Source organism: Ostrinia nubilalis, chromosome 6, assembly GCF_963855985.1.
Source record: "Ostrinia nubilalis chromosome 6, ilOstNubi1.1, whole genome shotgun sequence".
Lineage (NCBI taxonomy): Eukaryota > Metazoa > Arthropoda > Insecta > Lepidoptera > Crambidae > Ostrinia > Ostrinia nubilalis.
Window position 1 is genome coordinate 9,070,121 of NC_087093.1, and position 20,576 is coordinate 9,090,696.

The 20,576-nt window shown below is 46.4% G+C and overlaps 1 protein-coding gene across 1 annotated transcript in view; it reads right to left on the reverse strand.

Annotated features, from left to right (window-relative positions):
* Nucleotides 1-20,576, reverse strand: part of LOC135072561 (E3 ubiquitin-protein ligase HECTD1) — a 49,332-nt gene that overhangs the window by 18,061 nt on the left and 10,695 nt on the right. Inside the window, exons 10-25 of the mRNA XM_063966520.1 lie at nt 13,862-14,160; nt 13,349-13,513; nt 13,123-13,258; nt 12,381-12,573; nt 9,958-10,132; nt 9,184-9,399; nt 6,998-7,130; nt 6,784-6,914; nt 6,590-6,702; nt 6,079-6,208; nt 5,805-5,945; nt 4,337-4,532; nt 1,910-2,132; nt 1,528-1,827; nt 1,246-1,443; nt 205-440 (exon numbers count right to left, since the gene is read on the reverse strand). Coding sequence (XP_063822590.1) covers nt 205-440; nt 1,246-1,443; nt 1,528-1,827; nt 1,910-2,132; nt 4,337-4,532; nt 5,805-5,945; nt 6,079-6,208; nt 6,590-6,702; nt 6,784-6,914; nt 6,998-7,130; nt 9,184-9,399; nt 9,958-10,132; nt 12,381-12,573; nt 13,123-13,258; nt 13,349-13,513; nt 13,862-14,160 — 2,985 coding nt within the window. The remainder of the gene's footprint in view (nt 1-204; nt 441-1,245; nt 1,444-1,527; nt 1,828-1,909; nt 2,133-4,336; nt 4,533-5,804; nt 5,946-6,078; nt 6,209-6,589; nt 6,703-6,783; nt 6,915-6,997; nt 7,131-9,183; nt 9,400-9,957; nt 10,133-12,380; nt 12,574-13,122; nt 13,259-13,348; nt 13,514-13,861; nt 14,161-20,576) is intronic.

A 20,576-nucleotide genomic window follows, 5' to 3' on the forward strand; every position in this document is an offset into this window, starting at 1 on the left:
CTATTATTGTTTGGCTGGCATACATTTAGTATGGAGGCTGAAAACATTAAATTTTCGGATAGATCCAGTTAATTCTGTAACCTAATATTGGTACCGTTGTATAGAGCTTGTGAAGCACTTTCAGGATTAGTAACCAGTTTTTCGATATTTTGTATAGTTCAGAAATAATCGAATGAGATCACTTATCGTTTCCACCCTGTATACCTGACATCAACCCATCCATTGTGCAAGTCAGAGGTGACGGTGCCCATAGCGGGGTGCGGGCCGTCCTGGTCGCGCCACTTCCAGTCGGGGCCGCGGAGCACGCGCGCGCCCGCGCAGAGCCCCCGCGCGCCGCGCGACCAGCGCCGAGCCCGCGCCCCGCCGCCGCAGCCGCCTACGCTCGCCGTGCCTGCGCCCGCGCCGCACTGCTTCGGCGCCGTCTCGCATACGCTCACCACCTAATAGACATGTTGACAACACCAGTCAATGAGGGCTATCGTTTTTATACTTAACAGTTGGCACCCCTGGCGATTGACAGGACCTTACTCTACAGTGGCGCCATCTTGATGAGAGCAAATGCGATAGTCCCCCTACCACTTTAGCGCTCACAAGTAGGCGCCACTGTCTTCGCTACTAGCAAGTGGCAGGACCTTACTCTACAGTGGCGCTAACTGGAGAGCGCTAAAACGATAGCCCTCATTGACGTACTTTTTAAAACTGTCAAAATGAAACTCTCCCATAGATTTTGTATGGCACTACAAGCAAGTGACGTCACTATTTAGTCAATTCAATAAAACTACTTTTTTCAATTACAATGCGAACAAAAATCGTAATTTACAGGTAATTTAAAATTAATTAAGTTTTTAAGACCAGAATGTATAAAGTTTTTTAAAAAAGTTGTGGTTTCGTATTATAGGGGTACAGTGTCAAACTGTCTATTATTAATGACAGATACAATTAAAAACTGTGATCGATGCATGAGTGGACAGAGCTCGCCAACCCTCTTTGCATTAAATCACAGACCTATTTTATCCTTTCTTTTAACTGTAACAACTCATAAACTACGTCTTTCACACTAAAAGAAATCCCCACAATAGCGTCTTTTGAGGGTTGTCATCTTGCCAGCGCAGACGCTGACTATCGAAAAACGATAGTGTGGTGAGGCCTAAGCCGCAATAGAAGTTTAAACTTGTTGACTGAATCAAATGGAAGATATAAGATCATAAAATAAGATTATAAATTGAATTAAAAAATAAACAATACCTTTCCGTATATCTCAAAGCCAGACAACGACAGATAATGACTCTGTCCACTGGCATTCTTGCCATTTTGCTGAATGCGCAAATATCTGTAGGGTGCGTCAGCGCGAAGCCTCCATGTCGCGGTACTACCAGGTTCTTGAAGGGCTTGCTCATCATTGTGTGCAAGAAGAGTTATCCACGTGACACCGTCCATGGACATCTGTCACAGATATGATAACGTCAGTATTACACGAGACATTGAAAAGTATTATATGAAATAAGTTATTAAATGAACGTAACTTACTTGGAAAAGCCAATTCCTAAGCGCAGAGCGGCCGTAGCCTCGTGCGTGTCGCAAAGTGTAAGCCGAAGGTATGATATTCAATCCAAGGTCCAATGCTATAAAAGCACGCTTATCGTCATTTGTATGCACGTTCAGAGGTTCCGGAGACCTAGACAGAACGTCTTCTGCGCGTCCGTAGGGCAACTGTCGACCATCAGATGACCAGACGCTTACGAGCCCATGAGCTCCAGGGTTGACCCATTCACAAGTGCCACCATTGCTGCCGATGAAGTAAAGGACACCATTTTCGTCAAAATCGTGCTGTAAATAAAAAACACAAAATGTATTTAGTAGCTAGAAGGTTTTAAGTATATTTACACGTCTCAGATGTTAAGTTACTTACATCATACACGAAAGAAATTGGAGCTTCCGCTTTTATCTTCTGCACAAAAGTGAAGGTAGATCTCTCCATGTCATACCACTGCCGCGCGAAGTACTTGGCTAAGAATCGCTCTAGCTGTCGCACAGTAGTCAACGCCTCGACTTTCAAATTACGGCCAGCGTTATTGCCATTATTGGACGCAGATTCGTCAGCGCTGTCGTCAGTTGCACGTTCAACACGCAATCTGCGAGGGCAATAAAAACATTTTAATCTGTGACTATCATAAAAATGCGGGGTGTTTGCGAAGCTTGTGCAATTCTATTCATTTATCAATCAATCAATCAAATAAAAAAAAAATATTTCTTAGCAAGATATTAAATAAAAACAGGTTCAGCACCTTCTGCCACTAGTGGCGTAGAAATATTTACACTATAGCATTAAGTATACATAATTATTAATTATAGAAACATTTCATATTATTTCATTAATTAAATATTACATGGGTATTATTATTTTTTATAATACATTTCATTAGTTAACCACCACCAAAATACTAAGTTTATCACAATATTGTATGGTAATATTTGGCATGTATGTTTGGCATTTATGAATAAAAGTGCACGTTTAAAATATGTGTCTACTAGCCTGGGTGGCAATTTTGTATCAACCCGGAAAGGGATCGTAACCATATCAACTCGAGGCGGTCAGTATTCTTTGTATGAAACTCCATACTGCAAAACTCCATACTGCAACGCACACTTATCCGCACCGTAACGTAAACGCCTCGCCTTGCGATTAACAGAGCGCGAAAGGCGATACGGTGTTGATCCCTTTCCGAGATGATAATAATTAAGTCTGCTATGAGCTTAAGTAGTCATAAGGTTGTGATTCGCCTGGCAAGATCTTAGGTACCTGATGCGCTTGGTGAGGTGGTGCAGCGTGCCCTGCGCGGGCGGCGGCGCGTCGCCGTGCGGCGCGAGCACGGGCAGCCGCTCCACGCTCTCCAGCACGCCCACCAGCCGCGCCGCCAGCACGCCGCCCGCGCCCGCCTGCCCGGTCACCCACGCGCGGACTATGCGCGACGCCTGGCAAGATCTTAGGTACCTGATGCGCTTGGTGAGGTAGTGCAGCGTGCCCTGCGCGGGCGGCGGCGCGTCGCCGTGCGGCGCGAGCACGGGCAGCCGCTCCACGCTCTCCAGCACGCCCACCAGCCGCGCGGCCAGCACGCCGCCCGCGCCCGCCTGCCCGGTCACCCACGCGCGCACTATGCGCGACGCCTGGCAAGATCTTAGGTACCTGATGCGCTTGGTGAGGTGGTGCAGCGTGCCCTGCGCGGGCGGCGGCGCGTCGCCGTGCGGCGCGAGCACGGGCAGCCGCTCCACGCTCTCCAGCACGCCCACCAGCCGCGCCGCCAGCACGCCGCCCGCGCCCGCCTGCCCGGTCACCCACGCGCGGACTATGCGCGACGCCTGGCAAGATCTTAGGTACCTGATGCGCTTGGTGAGGTAGTGCAGCGTGCCCTGCGCGGGCGGCGGCGCGTCGCCGTGCGGCGCGAGCACGGGCAGCCGCTCCACGCTCTCCAGCACGCCCACCAGCCGCGCGGCCAGCACGCCGCCCGCGCCCGCCTGCCCGGTCACCCACGCGCGCACTATGCGCGACGCCTGGCAAGATCTTAGGTACCTGATGCGCTTGGTGAGGTGGTGCAGCGTGCCCTGCGCGGGCGGCGGCGCGTCGCCGTGCGGCGCGAGCACGGGCAGCCGCTCCACGCTCTCCAGCACGCCCACCAGCCGCGCCGCCAGCACGCCGCCCGCGCCCGCCTGCCCGGTCACCCACGCGCGGACTATGCGCGACGCCTGGCAAGATCTTAGGTACCTGATGCGCTTGGTGAGGTAGTGCAGCGTGCCCTGCGCGGGCGGCGGCGCGTCGCCGTGCGGCGCGAGCACGGGCAGCCGCTCCACGCTCTCCAGCACGCCCACCAGCCGCGCGGCCAGCACGCCGCCCGCGCCCGCCTGCCCGGTCACCCACGCGCGCACTATGCGCGACGCCTGGCAAGATCTTAGGTACCTGATGCGCTTGGTGAGGTGGTGCAGCGTGCCCTGCGCGGGCGGCGGCGCGTCGCCGTGCGGCGCGAGCACGGGCAGCCGCTCCACGCTCTCCAGCACGCCCACCAGCCGCGCCGCCAGCACGCCGCCCGCGCCCGCCTGCCCGGTCACCCACGCGCGGACTATGCGCGACGCCTGGCAAGATCTTAGGTACCTGATGCGCTTGGTGAGGTAGTGCAGCGTGCCCTGCGCGGGCGGCGGCGCGTCGCCGTGCGGCGCGAGCACGGGCAGCCGCTCCACGCTCTCCAGCACGCCCACCAGCCGCGCGGCCAGCACGCCGCCCGCGCCCGCCTGCCCGGTCACCCACGCGCGCACTATGCGCGACGCCTGGCAAGATCTTAGGTACCTGATGCGCTTGGTGAGGTGGTGCAGCGTGCCCTGCGCGGGCGGCGGCGCGTCGCCGTGCGGCGCGAGCACGGGCAGCCGCTCCACGCTCTCCAGCACGCCCACCAGCCGCGCCGCCAGCACGCCGCCCGCGCCCGCCTGCCCGCTCACCCACGCGCGGACTATGCGCTCGCGCTCGCTGGCCTGCCCTGCCACGTCTGCGCATATTCAAATACAAGCCTTATGAGAGGAAGCGAAGCTAAATATCGTTGTTGTTAATAAAAAAAACATTGTTTTCCATAAAATAGACGTGGTTCTATTTAAGTCGGCCGTTTGGTGTAGTGGTTCAGAGCGGACTACTATTCCGAGAGGTCACAGGTTAGATTCCAGGCCGTGTAAAAATGAGGGCTATCGTTTTAGCGCTCACCAGTTAGCGCCACTGTAGAGTAAGGTCCTGTCACATGCTAGTAGCGAAGACAGTGGCACCAACTGGTGAGCGCTAAAGTGGTAGGAGGACTATCGCAATTGCACTGCAAGATGGCGCCACTGTAGAGTAAGGTCCTGTCAATCGCCAGGGGTGCCAACTGTTAAGTATAAAAACGATAGCCCTCATTGAATAATGATGAATTTTAATTTCTGTGATGGGGCTGGGTGTTACTATGTATACAGGGTGGAAACGATAAGTGATCTCACTCGATTATTTCTAAACTATACAAGATATCAATAAACTAGTTACTGATCCTGAAAGTGCTTCATGAGCTCTATCAAACGGTATTAATAATAGGTTACAGAATAAACTGGATCTATCCGAAAATTCAATGTTTCCAGCTTCCATACATTTGGTAAAGTCACATTATTTTAAAAACTACACCATGATATCGTAAAACTGATTACTGATTCTAAAAGTTCTTCACAAGCTCTATCCAATGGTATCAATAATAGGTTACAGAATAAACTGGATCTATCCAAAAATTAAATGTTTCCTTCTTCCATACATTTAGTACTACCACAGTGATGACACCCATCTCTTGACAATATTATAGCAAGTAAAGCCTAAAACCAATGTTTTCCATGAATAATTTTAAATAAGAATACAATTTACGAGTTTATTTTAAAAGTTTATTTTTAAATAAAAAAAAATACACTTCTAATATTGTGTGTCTGGCACACATTTAGTATGGAAGCTGGAAACATTGAATTTTCAGATAGATCCAGTTTATTCTGTAACCTATTATTGGTACCGTTTAAAAGAGCTCATGAAGCACTTTCAGGATCAGTAACCAGTTTTTGAATATCTTGTATAGTTTAGAAATAATCGAGTGAGATCACTTAACGTTTCCACCCTGTATGTATGTATTTACAAAAAAAAAGTTATATCCGCTGTCTAGTACCCATAGTACAAGCTTTGCTTAGTTTGAGACTATAAGCATAGTGTAAAAATGACCAGGGATATTTTATTTACTTCTTGTTTTTTAACTTGATTCACTTACCGTTCGGCTGAGGCGAAAGCACTTGAAGCAAAGATGGCGCCAACCCTGATGACTGCAGCTCGTACGCAGATAGGAGCTCGTCACCACACAACAGCTCGGTCAGCTGTTCCAATGATTCCGCCAACTCTTGCTGCCAGTCCTCTGCATCGGACAAACATGTGAATTAATTCTCTCAATCATCTTCAATCATCTCTACTTGCAAATATTTGTACTAAAATAGTTGTAGGATATCTTCTAGACGCCATAATCACTTAAAACATTATTTTTTACTAACTTGTAGGCTGCGTGGCGAGGCGCTGCATGCGCGCTAGTAATGCTCTTAGGCGCGCCACGGGCGGGCGCGGCTGACGCGTGGCGGCGCTGGCCAGGTGCCTCGCGTACAAAGCGCGGGCTCGCTCGCACACCTGCACGGAAATATAGGTATTAGCGAACATAGACATAGCTTTGACATTCGATTGACGTTTACGGGGACCTTAGGGAGAAGCCACACGGTGCGGTGCGGTCGCGGCGCGGCGCTGGAGCGGTGACGCTGCGGCGTCCTGCATATAAAAATCAATGATATGCCAGACGGTGCGTTTCGGTGGCAAGTGGCAGTGATGCGGCAAAATGTCATGTGGATCTCCCTTAGAGGTGACACTAATTGCATATAAAAATCAATGATAATTATGCCAGACGGTGCATTCCGGCGGCAAGTGGCAGTGATGCGGCAAAAAGTCGTGTGGATTCTCCCTTAGAGGTGACACTTATGTTGCTATATTTCTAGTGGTATGAAAATAAAAACTAACCTGAGCTTTCAGCGCTTCTGTTTTAGCAGATAGGCGGGATCGATTTTGACTCGTGCTCGCGGGGTCGGCAGTCACAGGACGACGGTTAGCCCAGCCACTGGCTAGTTCTGGACCTATTTATATTGATTTCAATTAGCACTTAAATAGACATACAATTTTAGACAATTTAATCAAGACATTTCCAAAAACATTACCTAAAAATGTTTCAGCAGTGAATGAGTGCTTCGTCCCTCTATTTGATTCGAATATAAATCCAGGAAGATCCTCTCTTAAAATTGTAGTTTGCTGTTGACCATCAGTATTGTGTATTTGTAGTTCTTTTTCTCTGTAAAACAAACATATTTTTACATGAAAAAATAAGAAATGGAACAAGAATAACACCAACTAAGAATATTAAATGAAACTTACTTTTTACAGGACAGTGCCCAGTTGCCAAGTATCAATTTAGTAGAACCAGGCTTGGAAAGTATAGGCTGCGGCACAACATTCTTAACTGAAGCTCTTGCTCTTTGCAGCTTGTCAATAAATTCTCCACGATTCTCTGTGGATGATAACATGATTTACTAATCTGAGGACCTATTCCAACACATGCTGATAAAGTCCCTCATAGCTTATTGGTAAGTTGTCTGCCAGATAAGCTAAAACTTTACATGTCTCGGATGTAATATCTAACGAACTTACTGCTAACCAGCTATCTACACATTATGTGTAATCTGGCCAGAATGGATTTACAATATTAGGCTGACAAAGGTGACTTTGAAAAAGCCTTTGATACGCTGAAGTGGGCAAGTATATGGTCGCGACTCGCTGACATTGTTGTCCCGCCGAAAATCATCGACCTACTGAAGGCCATCTACAGGAAATATTCTTGTACGGTGACTCACGACGGCCTCATCTCCGAAGACATCGAGGTGCATGCGGGCGTCCGGCAAGGCTGCCTGCTTTCGCCCCTTCTCTTTCTGGTTGTCTTGGATGGAGTCATGAATCGCGCATATCAAGACCAACGGCGTGGAATAGAGTGGGGTATAATCGGAGTTTTAGAAGACTTAGATTATGCCGATGACCTCTGTTTGCTGAGCCACACGCATCACGATATGCAGTCCAAACTTGATGACCTACATCGAGAAGCGGGTATCACAGGGCTCAAAATTAACTGCCGGAAGACCCAAGAGATGCGATCTGGTGTGAGAAATTGCACGCCATTACGGATTGGTGCAGAGGATGTGGCATGAGTCCACAATTTCACCTACCTCGGGAGCGTCGTGTCAGAAACTGGAGGTACCGAAGAGGACATCACTTCGCGCATTGCCAAGGCCAGAGCTACCTTCGCACAACTTCGCCCCATATGGCAGTCACGGAAATTGACCCGAAGGGTCAAGATCAAAATATTCGGGTCCAACGTTAAATCCGTTCTGCTCTATGGGTGTGAAACGTGGAAGGTCACCAAGGTTATCTCGCACCAGCTGCAGGTCTTCATCAACCGCTGCCTTCGCCGAATTCTCGGCATATACTGGCCCGAGAAAATCTCCAACGTCGAGCTATTGGAACGCTGCCACGAAATTCCGATCGACCAGCAGATCAAGCGCCGCAAGTGGAACTGGATTGGCCACACTCTCCGAAGGGACCCCGATCACATCCCTAAGCAGGCTCTGGATTGGAATCCCCAAGGAAAACGCAAACGTGGTCGACCCAGGCAAACTTGGCGGCGCACTGTAGCGGACGAGGCGAAGAAGATCGGCAAAACCTGGAGCGAGATCAAGCGAGAAGCTCAAGACCGAACGAGATGGAGGACTGTTGTGGACGCCCTCTGCCCCATCTAGGGGACATAGGACCATAAGTCAAGTAAGTCAAAGGTGACTAGTTTCTTTCGCCACCTCTTCTAAGCACTAGCCGATACGAAGTGGTAGTAGCGCAAGCTATATTTAAAAAATGTATAAGTTCTTAGAAAAGGGCCTATATATGTTACTACATGAATGTGGGAGTGTGAAACGGAACGCAAGGAGTAAGTGAGAACGAATGAGTGAGTGAGTGAGTGAGTAAGAAAGACATGATTTTGGAAAAAGACAGAATAGAAGACGGTTGAAAGACAACGGAGCGAGGACTTTCCTTTTCTTGTGGTTTATCCCGGAAAAATACAAAAAAAAGCTGGAGAAATACTACCGCTTTTCAATTCCTACAGCTTGGGCTATCCCGGACGAGCCCCCAAGCTGCACTCCCTTGCGTTCCGTTTCGCACTCCCACATGAAGTTAGCGAGCTGGCCATTCGATAGGTTTAAACTGCTAAAGTCGCTGACATAGCCCGACGGATTAGCAAGCTGAAGTGGCAATGGGCAGGGCGCATAGTACGCAGATCTGACGGCCGATAGGGCAGCAAGGTTCTGGAATGGAGGCCGCGTACCGAAAAACGCAGCGTGGGACATCCACCTACAAGGTGGACCGACGACATCGTAAAGGTAGCAGGGAAGCGCTGGACGCAGGCCGCTGCCAATCAATCAACATGGAAAGCATTGGGGGAGGCCTATGTTCAGCAGTGGACGTCCTGTGGCTGAAATGATGATGATGATGATGAAACTGCTTATTCGTTAGTGACTGACCGGTGTTGTCAGTCTGGTGCTCAGGGCTGCCACTGGAGTACATAGTGGCGAGCTTTCCGTCGAGCAGGAAGCGGAACCAGCCGTTGCTGCCGGTGCTGAGCTCCAGCGCGGCCGCGTCGCTCCACACGTACAGCGCGTCGCGCCCGCGGCATAACGACCACTCGCCCCACGAGTATGCCACGCCGCTGGAGAGGCATGACGCGTCTTCGCTGCTCCCTGTGTAACATTTTTAATTAGCAAATAATTGTTAAAATTACAATAGTCTCCTTGACCTTTTCAGCTAAGAATTATGCTTGAAATAGGACACGACAGCAAATGATGAGCTATTCTTTCAATTACATAATTAAAGTCCGGTAAAAATAAAGCAATATAATCATGCGTGAGCGATAAGGATGGGTAGCTTTGGGTCATTGGACGAAATTCTATGTGCTTGGCGACCGGACTATAGCTGCATCAAGCTCTTATAATTTTCGTGGCGAATCAAACATTTTTGTAGTAACCAAAACTCTCCTATTCAAAAACATTCAAAGTGACGCTAACTAGGTCATTGCCTGAACAGAATAGGGCAAAAAAGATACATAAGGTCGAATATTACATGTAATCTGTTTAAAACGATGTATGTATGTAGTCGTTCCTAGTATGATCGTCGATCACGATGAAATAGCACAAACAGAATACTTAAGTAAGACTCATCCTATATCTAACCACTTACTTAACGGATTATACTTTGATAAATCCGCAAGCATCTCATTAGATCTGGCATATCAAACTTACCAGCGGCGACAAGGGACTCCCCGTCCGAGGAGAGAGTGGCAGCCGGTGCGGCCGCCAGCGCCTCCACCTTGCTGAAGACGCCGAGCCGCGCGAACTGCTCCAGGTACACGTCCGCCGCCTTCACCATCAGCTCCTCCGCGATGCCCAGCACGATAAGGTGGCCGTCGTCGTCGTCCTATTACAATAGAAGTCGTTAGTTTCAAATGAGGGGCATCCTCCTAGTGGGTACAGACTCCTCATCCCAAATACGGGACACATTGTTAGATAGGGCTTCACTTCACCACTGTTCGTTTTTGAGCTGCTTTGAGCTATTTAAATTTCAAAGAATTCGCCGAGAAAGTAATGAAATAAATGTCTGGTGTGTGCATATTTTTCATTAAGTAATTAAAAGTATAAATATAGCAATAAATAGAACGTAAAAACACTAAGCAAAACAATACAATCAAAGGGATATTAAACACATAACACTAAAACAAAATTATTAAATGCAGGTAAATTTCGATGGTGTGATGTTTTTACATAAATGTTTATGCGTTAAAAAGGAAATGAGTGTAAAACAGAGAAAGGAACTGAGAATCGAACAGGATATCGAGATATAAGTATCGAGAGTATTAACTGAACATAGCGAAAATACTGTTTGTATCGTAAGCAGGACAGCGGGATATTCTTTCATGGATTGAATTAAGTGGCGCTATGTTATACGTACTACGATGCAGTAGATGATTTATCGCGTCTGGAGCGTCAGCCTGATCAATGTATGTCAAAATGCAACGCAAACACAAAAAGTAATTATTCAGGGCTGGTGTAATGTCAATACAGTATGTTAGGACGTATGCGTGTAAGGCTAAGAACAGGCGTGGGACAAGCCGCGCAGGTAGGCGCGCGGTGCACACATCACACCATCGACGTTACCGCTGGCGGGCGGATATAGCGGCTGCGCAGGAGCCGCGGCTGCGCCCGCCTCCACACTGGCGCCTCGCCCTGATTCAATAGGTCTTACTAAAGTTCATGTTACTCTATTATAAACTAAACTGCATTTATTGGTAAATCTAGAATTCGTTACATAGTATTCAGTAACAAAATATCTATTTAGTGGCGGCTTTAATATTTTCTTTATACATATACGTATGGAAACTTATCAATAAAATTAAATAAACATAGCCTTTCAGCCTATATTCTTCTGATGGTTTTCGGTGGCGACTTGCTGAGAAGTGCATCATTTGGTGGGGTCGCAAATAGTGAGAGCATGCACTCACTTGGAGCCTTGATCATGTGCCACGACCGCGACGAGTCTCGTGAGCAATGCGGTAGGGACGAACATTGCTATTGGCACAGGTGCCTTTTTCTGCACGACCAAGAGCGCACTATGGCTACAGAGCTGAATGTCATTAGGGCGTGCACTCAGTTGTTTTTCGAGCACGGCGGCGACGAGCTGCCAGAGCAGTGGTAGGAGCGGATAAATATTGCTGTAAAACATTTTCTGCAAGAGCGAGAACGCACCACTTTGGCTACCGAGAGGATGTGACGGTATTTGTAGTAAAGGGCGTGCACTTACTTGGTTGTCGTGCGGCCACGGGCTGAGTGAGCAGCGCGTTAGAGGCGGATACTGCTAGTCACCGCACAGATGCCTAATACGCTATTTTACGCAAGAGCGAGAACGCACCATTTCGGCTAAGGCTTCTTTCTTATAAACGAGTCGACGGCAGCTGTTGACTCGTCGACGACCGCCGCAGCGCAGACAGGTGGCGTTAGCTGCAGTTGTAGCCGTCTCTTTGTACAGAATGCGACAAGCTACAACTGCAGTTAATGCCACCTGCCGCCAAAAGGTGGCGACAGCTGCCGTTGGCACTGCCGTCGGCTATGAGCCGCTCGTGTATAAGAACATTAAGGAATTGAACGTTATTAGGGCGCGCACTCACTTGGTTGTCGAGCACGGCGGCCACGAGCTGCGTGATCAGCGCCGCGGTATGTGGCTCGCGGCGCACGGATATGCGGTGCAACAGGCGCGCGGGCGCGTAGTGCACCATCTTACGCACCAGCGACAGGCAGACACTAAGGAGGTGAACGTTATTAGGGCGCGTACTCACTTGGTTGTCGAGCACGGCGGCCACGAGCTGCGTAATCAGCGCGGCGGTATGTGGCTCGCGTCGCACGGAGATGCGGTGCAACAGGCGCGCGGGCGCGTAGTGCACCATCTTGCGCACCAGCGACAGGCAGACACTAAGGAGGTGAACGTTATTAGGGCGCGCACTCACTTGGTTGTCGAGCACGGCGGCCACGAGCTGCGTGATCAGCGCGGCGGTATGTGGCTCGCGTCGCACGGAGATGCGGTGCAACAGGCGAGCGGGCGCGTAGTGCACCATCTTGCGCACCAGCGACAGGCAGGCGCTAAGGAGTCGAACGTTATTAGGGCGCGCACTCACTTGGTTGTCGAGCACGGCGGCCACGAGCTGCGTGATTAGCGCGGCGGTATGTGGCTCGCGGCGCACGGAGATGCGGTGCAACAGGCGAGCGGGCGCGTAGTGCACCATCTTGCGCACCAGCGACAGGCAGGCGCGCCGCACGCCGCCGCCGCCCGCGCCCAGGTAGCGAGCGCAGAACACAGGCACCAGCCGCCTGCGCAAAGTATGTCCAGTCACTAGCCGGCCTTATGCTTCAACCAAACCAACGCGTGCAGATCGCCATCGCCAGCGCGATCATAGGTAAATGACTGGTCGCGTGAACTGTCATGGGTCGCGCGACCTGTACCTCTAGTACGAAAAACTTTCGAGTTCGTTTCGTTTGCGTATTCAGTGTCATCGAAAAATTTTGTATGAAAAATTAAACAGCGCCCCCTATATTATAGCCGCCCTAGGGGGCGCTGTTTAATTTTTCATACAAAATTTTTCGATGACACTGAATACGCAAACGAAACGAACTCGAAAGTTTTTCGTACTAGAGGTACTGATCGCGCCGGCGATGGCGATGCACGCGTTGGTGTGGTTGAAGCTTTATGCACTTGTTGCAGAATATACATTGGACGAGATTAACGTCTGACAAACGATCTTGTAGTATAATATTTTAAGTACTAAACTCCCCACTAAGATTACATACAAAAACTCTACTATAAAAAATCAATTGAACGATTGAAACACCAAATCTCATTCAATTAAAAATTAAACTTACTCTAAATAAACTGATGCCATTTCTTTGTCTCCTGTCTCAGGGAAATCTTCCTCGTTGGAAGGTGAAGGCGAGTCATGACTGCCGACAACCAACCACTCTCCTGGGCACTGCAGAATAGCTGCCACTTCTCTATGACCTAAAATAATACACATAATTAATAGGTATCCTATTAAATATGACACACGATTTAAAATATCACATAATTATTTTGTCTCATGCTCATTACCTTGATCATGTCTTTCTCGAGCTTTGTCGAGTGGCGTTTTGCCATCCTCGTCGCGGAGGTCGGCATTAGCGCCATATCGGAGAAGTACTTTTGCGATCGCCGGGCGACCAAAGCACGCGGCATAATGTAACGACGAGCTGCGCTGTCCACGATTCACGTCAGCACCTACGACAATAAAATATAGCTTAAGGTTATTGTTACGACGAATATATTTTGTCGAATGCTTCAATGAGGGTAGGCGAATGAAAAATCCGCCAGATGGCAATACGTAGACGCGAAGTCCAAATGCTGCATGATTGGTTATTTTTGACATGACATTGACAGATATGTCAAAATCCACCAATCGCGCAGCAGTCAGACCCCACATCCACGTCCCGCCATCTAGCAGATCTTTCATTCGCGAAAACCCTCATTCAACGTGCAAAAATTCAAGCTATTATATTTTGAATGGCAAAGCATTGTTACAAATTAAGCTGGTTTGCGTCATGTATGTATCACTTCATAACCACACACCTTTTTCGCACAGAAACTCGACCATCTCGCGCGTTCCAAAAGCGGCCGCCCAGTTGAGCAGCGTCTGCCCGACGTCATCCGTAAAGTTGACATCCACGGCGCCGCTGGAAACGGCAGCGAGTAGTGCGTCCGTGTCTTTCCCGCGGATGCAGTCGATGAGCTGCCGGTGCGACTTGTCGCCGCGGCCCGTGGCGCCGGTCGCGCCCGCGCCCGCGCCGGTGGCGCCGCTCGAGCCTTCCCCGCTCGCACCGCCCGCTGCGCTCGCGCCGGTGCCTGATGCACCACCGCGGTTCGAACCACTGCGACAACGAACATCGTACAAATCATATTGAACATTCTTTGAAAAAAAAATTATTAGTTCTGAGAATTTGAATTTTGTTGTTATGGCTGATGTTCTTATGCCCGTTTTCACCATCAATCCCTAATTTTTAAGTGACCCCTATGAAAACGAAATTCCTATTATGTGTTACCATAGGGGTCACTTAAAAATTAGGGATTAAAGGTGAAAATTGCCATTAGTGAAACTATCTCAATAACTAAATAAAATAATAACTGTCAGCAGTTTTTAAAATAAACTTGAACATGTATGTACAAAACCAACCTAGAAACAAGAAAAATAGTATTAACTTGACTTTATCAATACAATTACTCATTAATTGCATTTATGAGCAGATGCAATTCGCATGTTATGCATGCGACGCAGAACTCATTAATGTACAGTCACGGAATGAAAAGGTTCGTCAGTTTTCAAATTGATTCCTTCAACGAATCGCGAGCACATATGTGTCGCTTAACTTCAAACTCGGATAAATCCAATTCTAAGATTTTTTGAGATTTTGGTGTCAAATCGAAGAGAAAAAAAATATGTTTTAAACATTTTTATCAGTCGTGTACAAATCAGCGTGGTTCTTGAGAAATAAGCCGTTAAAGTCGTAATATTTTATCTAAGAGAGATAGATCCATGAGACATTTTTTTTCAAACGTAGCTAAGTCCATGAGAGCCAATCAGGTAATTGCGTTTCTTCAACATGGCCGCCAGTTGACGAAAACTCAGCGACCAGTGGCACCATGCGCTCCCGCTTTTTATTGTTTATTTGCGATATTCAGACAGTTCCCATGGATAATTATATTAAAATTGTGTCACCAACTAAAGCCCGCAAGCGGCTTAATATAAAAGTTCGCCTTAGGAAAGAGGAAAAAGCGAAAACTCGGTAAATTTGAAATACCTATCCCTGTGCGTCGTTTGGAATTTAGAGTTGGCACTAGTGTTGTGTTAACCATTTTCGATTATTATTTTGTCCTTCTATTGTGTAACGGCTCGTTAAATTACTCAACTTAAAACTATTACAACTTAACTTAAAACTTAAAACTACTTAAAAACTAAACAAATATAATACAAATATATCTTATTAACTATATTTACATTGAATTTAACAACTAAAACTGTACATGTTGTAAGCTTAGTCCGGCGCGAGCGCAAAGATGTTATTTAAATTATTTGGATTGCGCGCTCAGTGAACGTCAGATTATGACCTTGCGAGTGAACGCTTCCTATGCATTCAATGCACGGGAGCAACTTACGACCGGCTCGGCTCGGCGCTTATGTCACTCGCAGTCTCTGCGAAGCTTCTAAACGCACGGACGTACACCTCGCTTAGAAAAATATTACTCGCGATCCACGAGGTCGAACTTTCTAATACTTAATCGATTTATTTAAATTACTTGTTGTGCTTCCCCAGTCTCGGGGCTCCTTCCTCCGTCAAGAGAACCGCTGCTGTGCGACCATCGTCTGACGCCTGCCCCGTGACGCCGAACCTGACGTGGCAAGCGTTGCTTGTCGCTGCTGCCACTACGAGCGAACCAAGGACAGTGCGGTTGGATTTTTAGAGACTCTAGTAGTGCGTCGGTTGAGACTAATTAGGAACTCACTTCCTGAGACATATTAATTATTAATAAACAAATTTGGCTATTCTTTTGTTTCTCTTTTTCTTCCTCTTAAATAGATTTTGTTACCGTCATATCTAAAAGGCTGGTACAATGGCGCCCATTCAAGGTATTTTTATCTCAACCGAAACGCTACTGAGATTTCTTAAAGCATTTAATGGTTTTTTTTTGGTGTTGGCTTTCTAAACCCTAGTTGTAAGGCTGATTTTTGCTAACTCTGTCATCCTTGTGTGGTATATACTGTACATCAAACTAGTATAATCTGTAATTTTAAATTATAAAAATTGTAAATTAAGTAAATTGTAAGTGCTAACATAGCACAACATAATTATAATATTACCACGCATTGATTTCGCTTTTATGATCATTGTTGTAGTTTAGTTTTCTAAATTTTGCAACACACACCCGAGTAAAAATGTCATACCCAATTAAATTCTTTTCGCTACAAAAGGCAGAACTCGAATATGAGGTTGAACTACGAGGCGGATCCGGTGATTCCGTATCGGATCTACGTAAACAAATTTCCAAATTAACTCACATTGAACCTGAAGACATACTAGAATCACACTTAGAACCAAACGAGGATCTCAAATTCGTAAAAGAGTCTCTGCTAAAGTCTCAAAATAACATTATTACTTTAAAAAATAAATTTGATAAAAATCTATTTCTTCGAACAGAGACACTACTTAACCACCTATATCACCGCATTAATAGGATTACCAACACTCCTGAAGTCGCTGACGTTTACAAGGTGTGCACATCTAATTTTAACTCGCAATACAAAGATCTCACCGCCTTAAAAAGCCAATTATCGATCTCTAACGCTCCTTCCACATCTGCTACTTCTAATGTCGATTCACCTGCTATTTCGGTATCTTGTGAGCGCAGTCTGACTTCAGACATAGCGAAACTAAAATTTTCGGGAAAAACTTGTGTACACTCCTTTATCCAAAAAACTGAAGAGTTTGTTCAATCGCGAGGTATTTCTTTCGAAAAAATTCTGTCATTAGCTTACGAGATATTCACAGATGATGCACTTCACTGGTACCGATATAACAAAGATCGCGTAGGCACATGGCAAGAGTTGTGTACCATTCTCAAAAAGGACTTCAGTAGCAGTGACTATGATTATCGCCTCGCTGCTGAAATTAGGTCGCGCACACAAGGCGAAAAAGAAAATATTATAATTTACACTTCCATAATGCATGGCTTGTTTTCTCGCCTTTCCAAACCCTTTTCTGATGAAGAAAAATTAGAAGTTATTCTTCATAATATTCGCCCCTGTTACGCTAATACATTGGCTGCTTCTCCCGAAATTAAAAGTATAGACGACCTGGTATCAATATGTCGAAATTTTGAAAATATACAATCTAGATTCTCATCCTTTCAGGAGCCCCCTCGAGCATCTAGCAATACGCTCGCTCCTGAATTCGCTTACAAACATAGTACAACTTTTACAAATAACAATTACAAAAATCAACAAAATAAACCTTATTCTAATTACAAGTCTAACAATAACACTAACTATAAAAATACAACAGTAGCTGCCATACAAAGTGAAAATAATTCTGAACCGGACGATATCAATAATGTTAATGTTATTACTCCGAATCCTTCACAAGGCTTTTGCCGGAGGTGCAGAATAAACGGCCATACACTGAAAACTTGTCGTAAAGACAGATACATTGTCTGCTTTGGGTGCGGTAAAAAGGATTTCAAGTATCCTAATTGTCCTGACTGTAACCCGAAAAGTGGTAATTTAAACCAAAAAAACTAGTCAACCTGGATTGGAGGAATGACACCGATAAGCTGACTCACAAATCTAAAAAATTCAATGCATCTGAGTGGCAAAATTGGCTAAATTTTGTTTCTTCTTTTTTTACTTACAACGCTGTCTCTTCAATCCAGGATAACAATGTTCCTGATATGAATGTATCCCGACTCTATGTATCTGTTTCTATTAATGGCAAACCACTAATTGGCTTGTTGGATACCGGTTCTTCCACCACAATTCTTGGAAATGGATGTCATGAATCCCTCTTAAAAGCTGGTCATGAACTTCAACAACCTGACACTTCTAAGTTTGTTACGGCTGGTGGCGAGAAACTGAGTTCTTTAGGAATCATCTACCTTCCAGTGAGTTTTTACGGACAAACTCACACTCTTAAAGCCTACGTAGTCCCAAACATAAAACACTCTTTTATATTGGGAATGGACTTCTGGAGGGTATTTGGCTTATTTCCCAAACATATTGACCATATCCTATATTATAAAGACACTGATAAAATTGTAACTGTTACTACTACCGATAACAACTCTGGATCTAATAACCTTTGCTCGTACGACCATTTATCGGGCAATCAAAAAAATCTGGCAGATCAAGTCATTTCACTGTTTCACGACATCTCCTACGAAAAACGTGGTTTAGGGCGTACTTCTCTAATTACTCATCCAATTGACACTGGGGATGCCGCCCCCATTCGTCAACGGTATTATAGGATGTCTCCGGAGAAGCAACGCATACTAGTCGAGCAATTGGATGACATGTTAAAGGAAGACGTAGTGGAACCGTGCGAGAGCCCATGGTCGTCCCCAGTTCTCTTAACGCCGAAAAAGAATGGCGAGCTGCGATTCTGTCTGGACAGTAGAAAACTCAATGCAGTAACAAAAAAAGATGCGTACAGTCTACCGTACATGGCAGAAATTTTAGATAATCTCCGCGACGCTCGATACCTCTCTAGCAGTGTTGGCACTAATCAATTAATTTTTTAATCAATTAATTAATTTGATTAATTTTAATCATGATTAAATTAATCCTGATTAAAATAATCATGATTAAAAAAGTAATCATAATCATGATTAATTTGTTAATCATTAATCAATAATCATTAATTTGATTAACTTGATTAACTTCTTAAATGTTCTATCGAAAACAATGTTAAAACATTGAATTCTAATATTAGATGTTTGGTTTTAGGCTACAATTCTATGACAGGTCATACTTAGATAAATATAAGGTAACCTAGACTGCCCCCCGCCCCCTTCCCTCGCTGAAACTTCCGGTGCAGTCTTTCGACCTCCCGTAGGAGGATATCAGTCCACTTCCCCTACCGTTCCAGCACTTACTTGCAACCCCACACTCCCACCACCTGCCCCCCACCCCTAGCCTCCCCTGAAACTTCTAGTACGAAGTCTCCTGCACCTCCCCAACACGCAAAACCTCCTAGCTTAGCAACCCCACCCTTCTATTGAATTGCCCACGCGTGGGCCTCCCCCCGAAACTTCTGGTACGAAGTCTCCTGCACCTCCCCAACACGCAAAACCTCCTAGTTTAGCAACCCCACCCTTCTATTGAATTGCCCACGCGTGGGCTTCTCCCCGAAACTTCTGGTACGAAGTCTCCTGCACCTCCCCAACACGCAAAACTTCCTAGCTTAGCAACCCCACCCTTCTATTGAATTGCCCACGCGTGGCCCTCCCCCCGAAACTTCTGGTACGAACTCTCCTGCACCTCCCCAACACGCAAAACCTAGCTTAGCAACACCACCCTTCTATTGAATTGCCCACGCGTGGGCCTCCCCCCGAAACTTCTGTTACGAACTCTCCTGCACCTCCCCAACAAGCAAAACCTCCTAGTTTAGCAACCCCACCCTTCTATTGAATTGCCCACGCGTGGGCTTCTCCCCGAAACTTCTGGTACGAAGTCTCCTGCACCTCCCCAACACGCAAAACTTCCTAGCTTAGCAACCCCACCCTTCTATTGAATTGCCCACGCGTGGCCCTCCCCCCGAAACTTCTGGTACGAACTCTCCTGCACCTCCCCAACACGCAAAACCTCCTAGCTTAGCAACCCCACCCTTCTATTGAATTGCCCACGCGTGGGCCTCCCCCCGAAACTTCTGTTACGAACTCTCCTGCACCTCCCCAACACACAAAACGTCCTAGTTTAGCAACCCCACCTTTCCGTTGAATTGCCCACGCTTGCGCCTACCTTTGGGGGGACTTCTCCCCTATCGTCAGCCAGCCCGCTTAACTTCTATCCTGACCCAATTTTGCTGGAGGATACCGGAAGAATAGAAGGAATTGTGAGAAACAAAACTAGTGCGATAAGTGTTTAGAGTAGTGAAAATTGACGCAGTTTTTTGGGAAAACGACAGTACAACTCCAGATCCCCCCTTTGCTAGATATTTTATAAGTCGCGGGTACCTTTTCATACACTCCCAACCCTTTTCTTATGAAAATAGTAGATAGTTAATCAAATAATCAAATTAACGATTAATGATTATGATTAATTAATCTTAATCAAAATTTTTGATTAATGATTAACTAATCATAATCAAAAAAATTTGATTATGATTTTAATCATTAATTTTTAATCATTAATCAGATTAACTTTTTGCCAACACTGCTCTCTAGTATTGACCTCTCTAAAAGTTTTTGGCAAATTTTGATTAGAGAAGAGGACAGACAGAAAACTGCTTTCTATATTCCCTCACGCGGCACGTTTCAATTTAAGGCCATGGCGTTCGGACTGACTAATGCTCCGGCCACCCAGCAAAGGCTAGTCGATACTCTCTTTTATGGTCCCGAATTTGAGCATAGAGTCTTCGTTTTTATTGATGACGTCATCATTGCGTCTAACACCTTTGAACAACACTTATCTTTATTATCAAGAGTTCTCGATAAATTAAAAACTGCCAACTTAACAATAAATTTTTCTAAGTGTCAATTTTTTAGGAACCAGCTTAAGTATCTGGGCTACGTGGTGGAC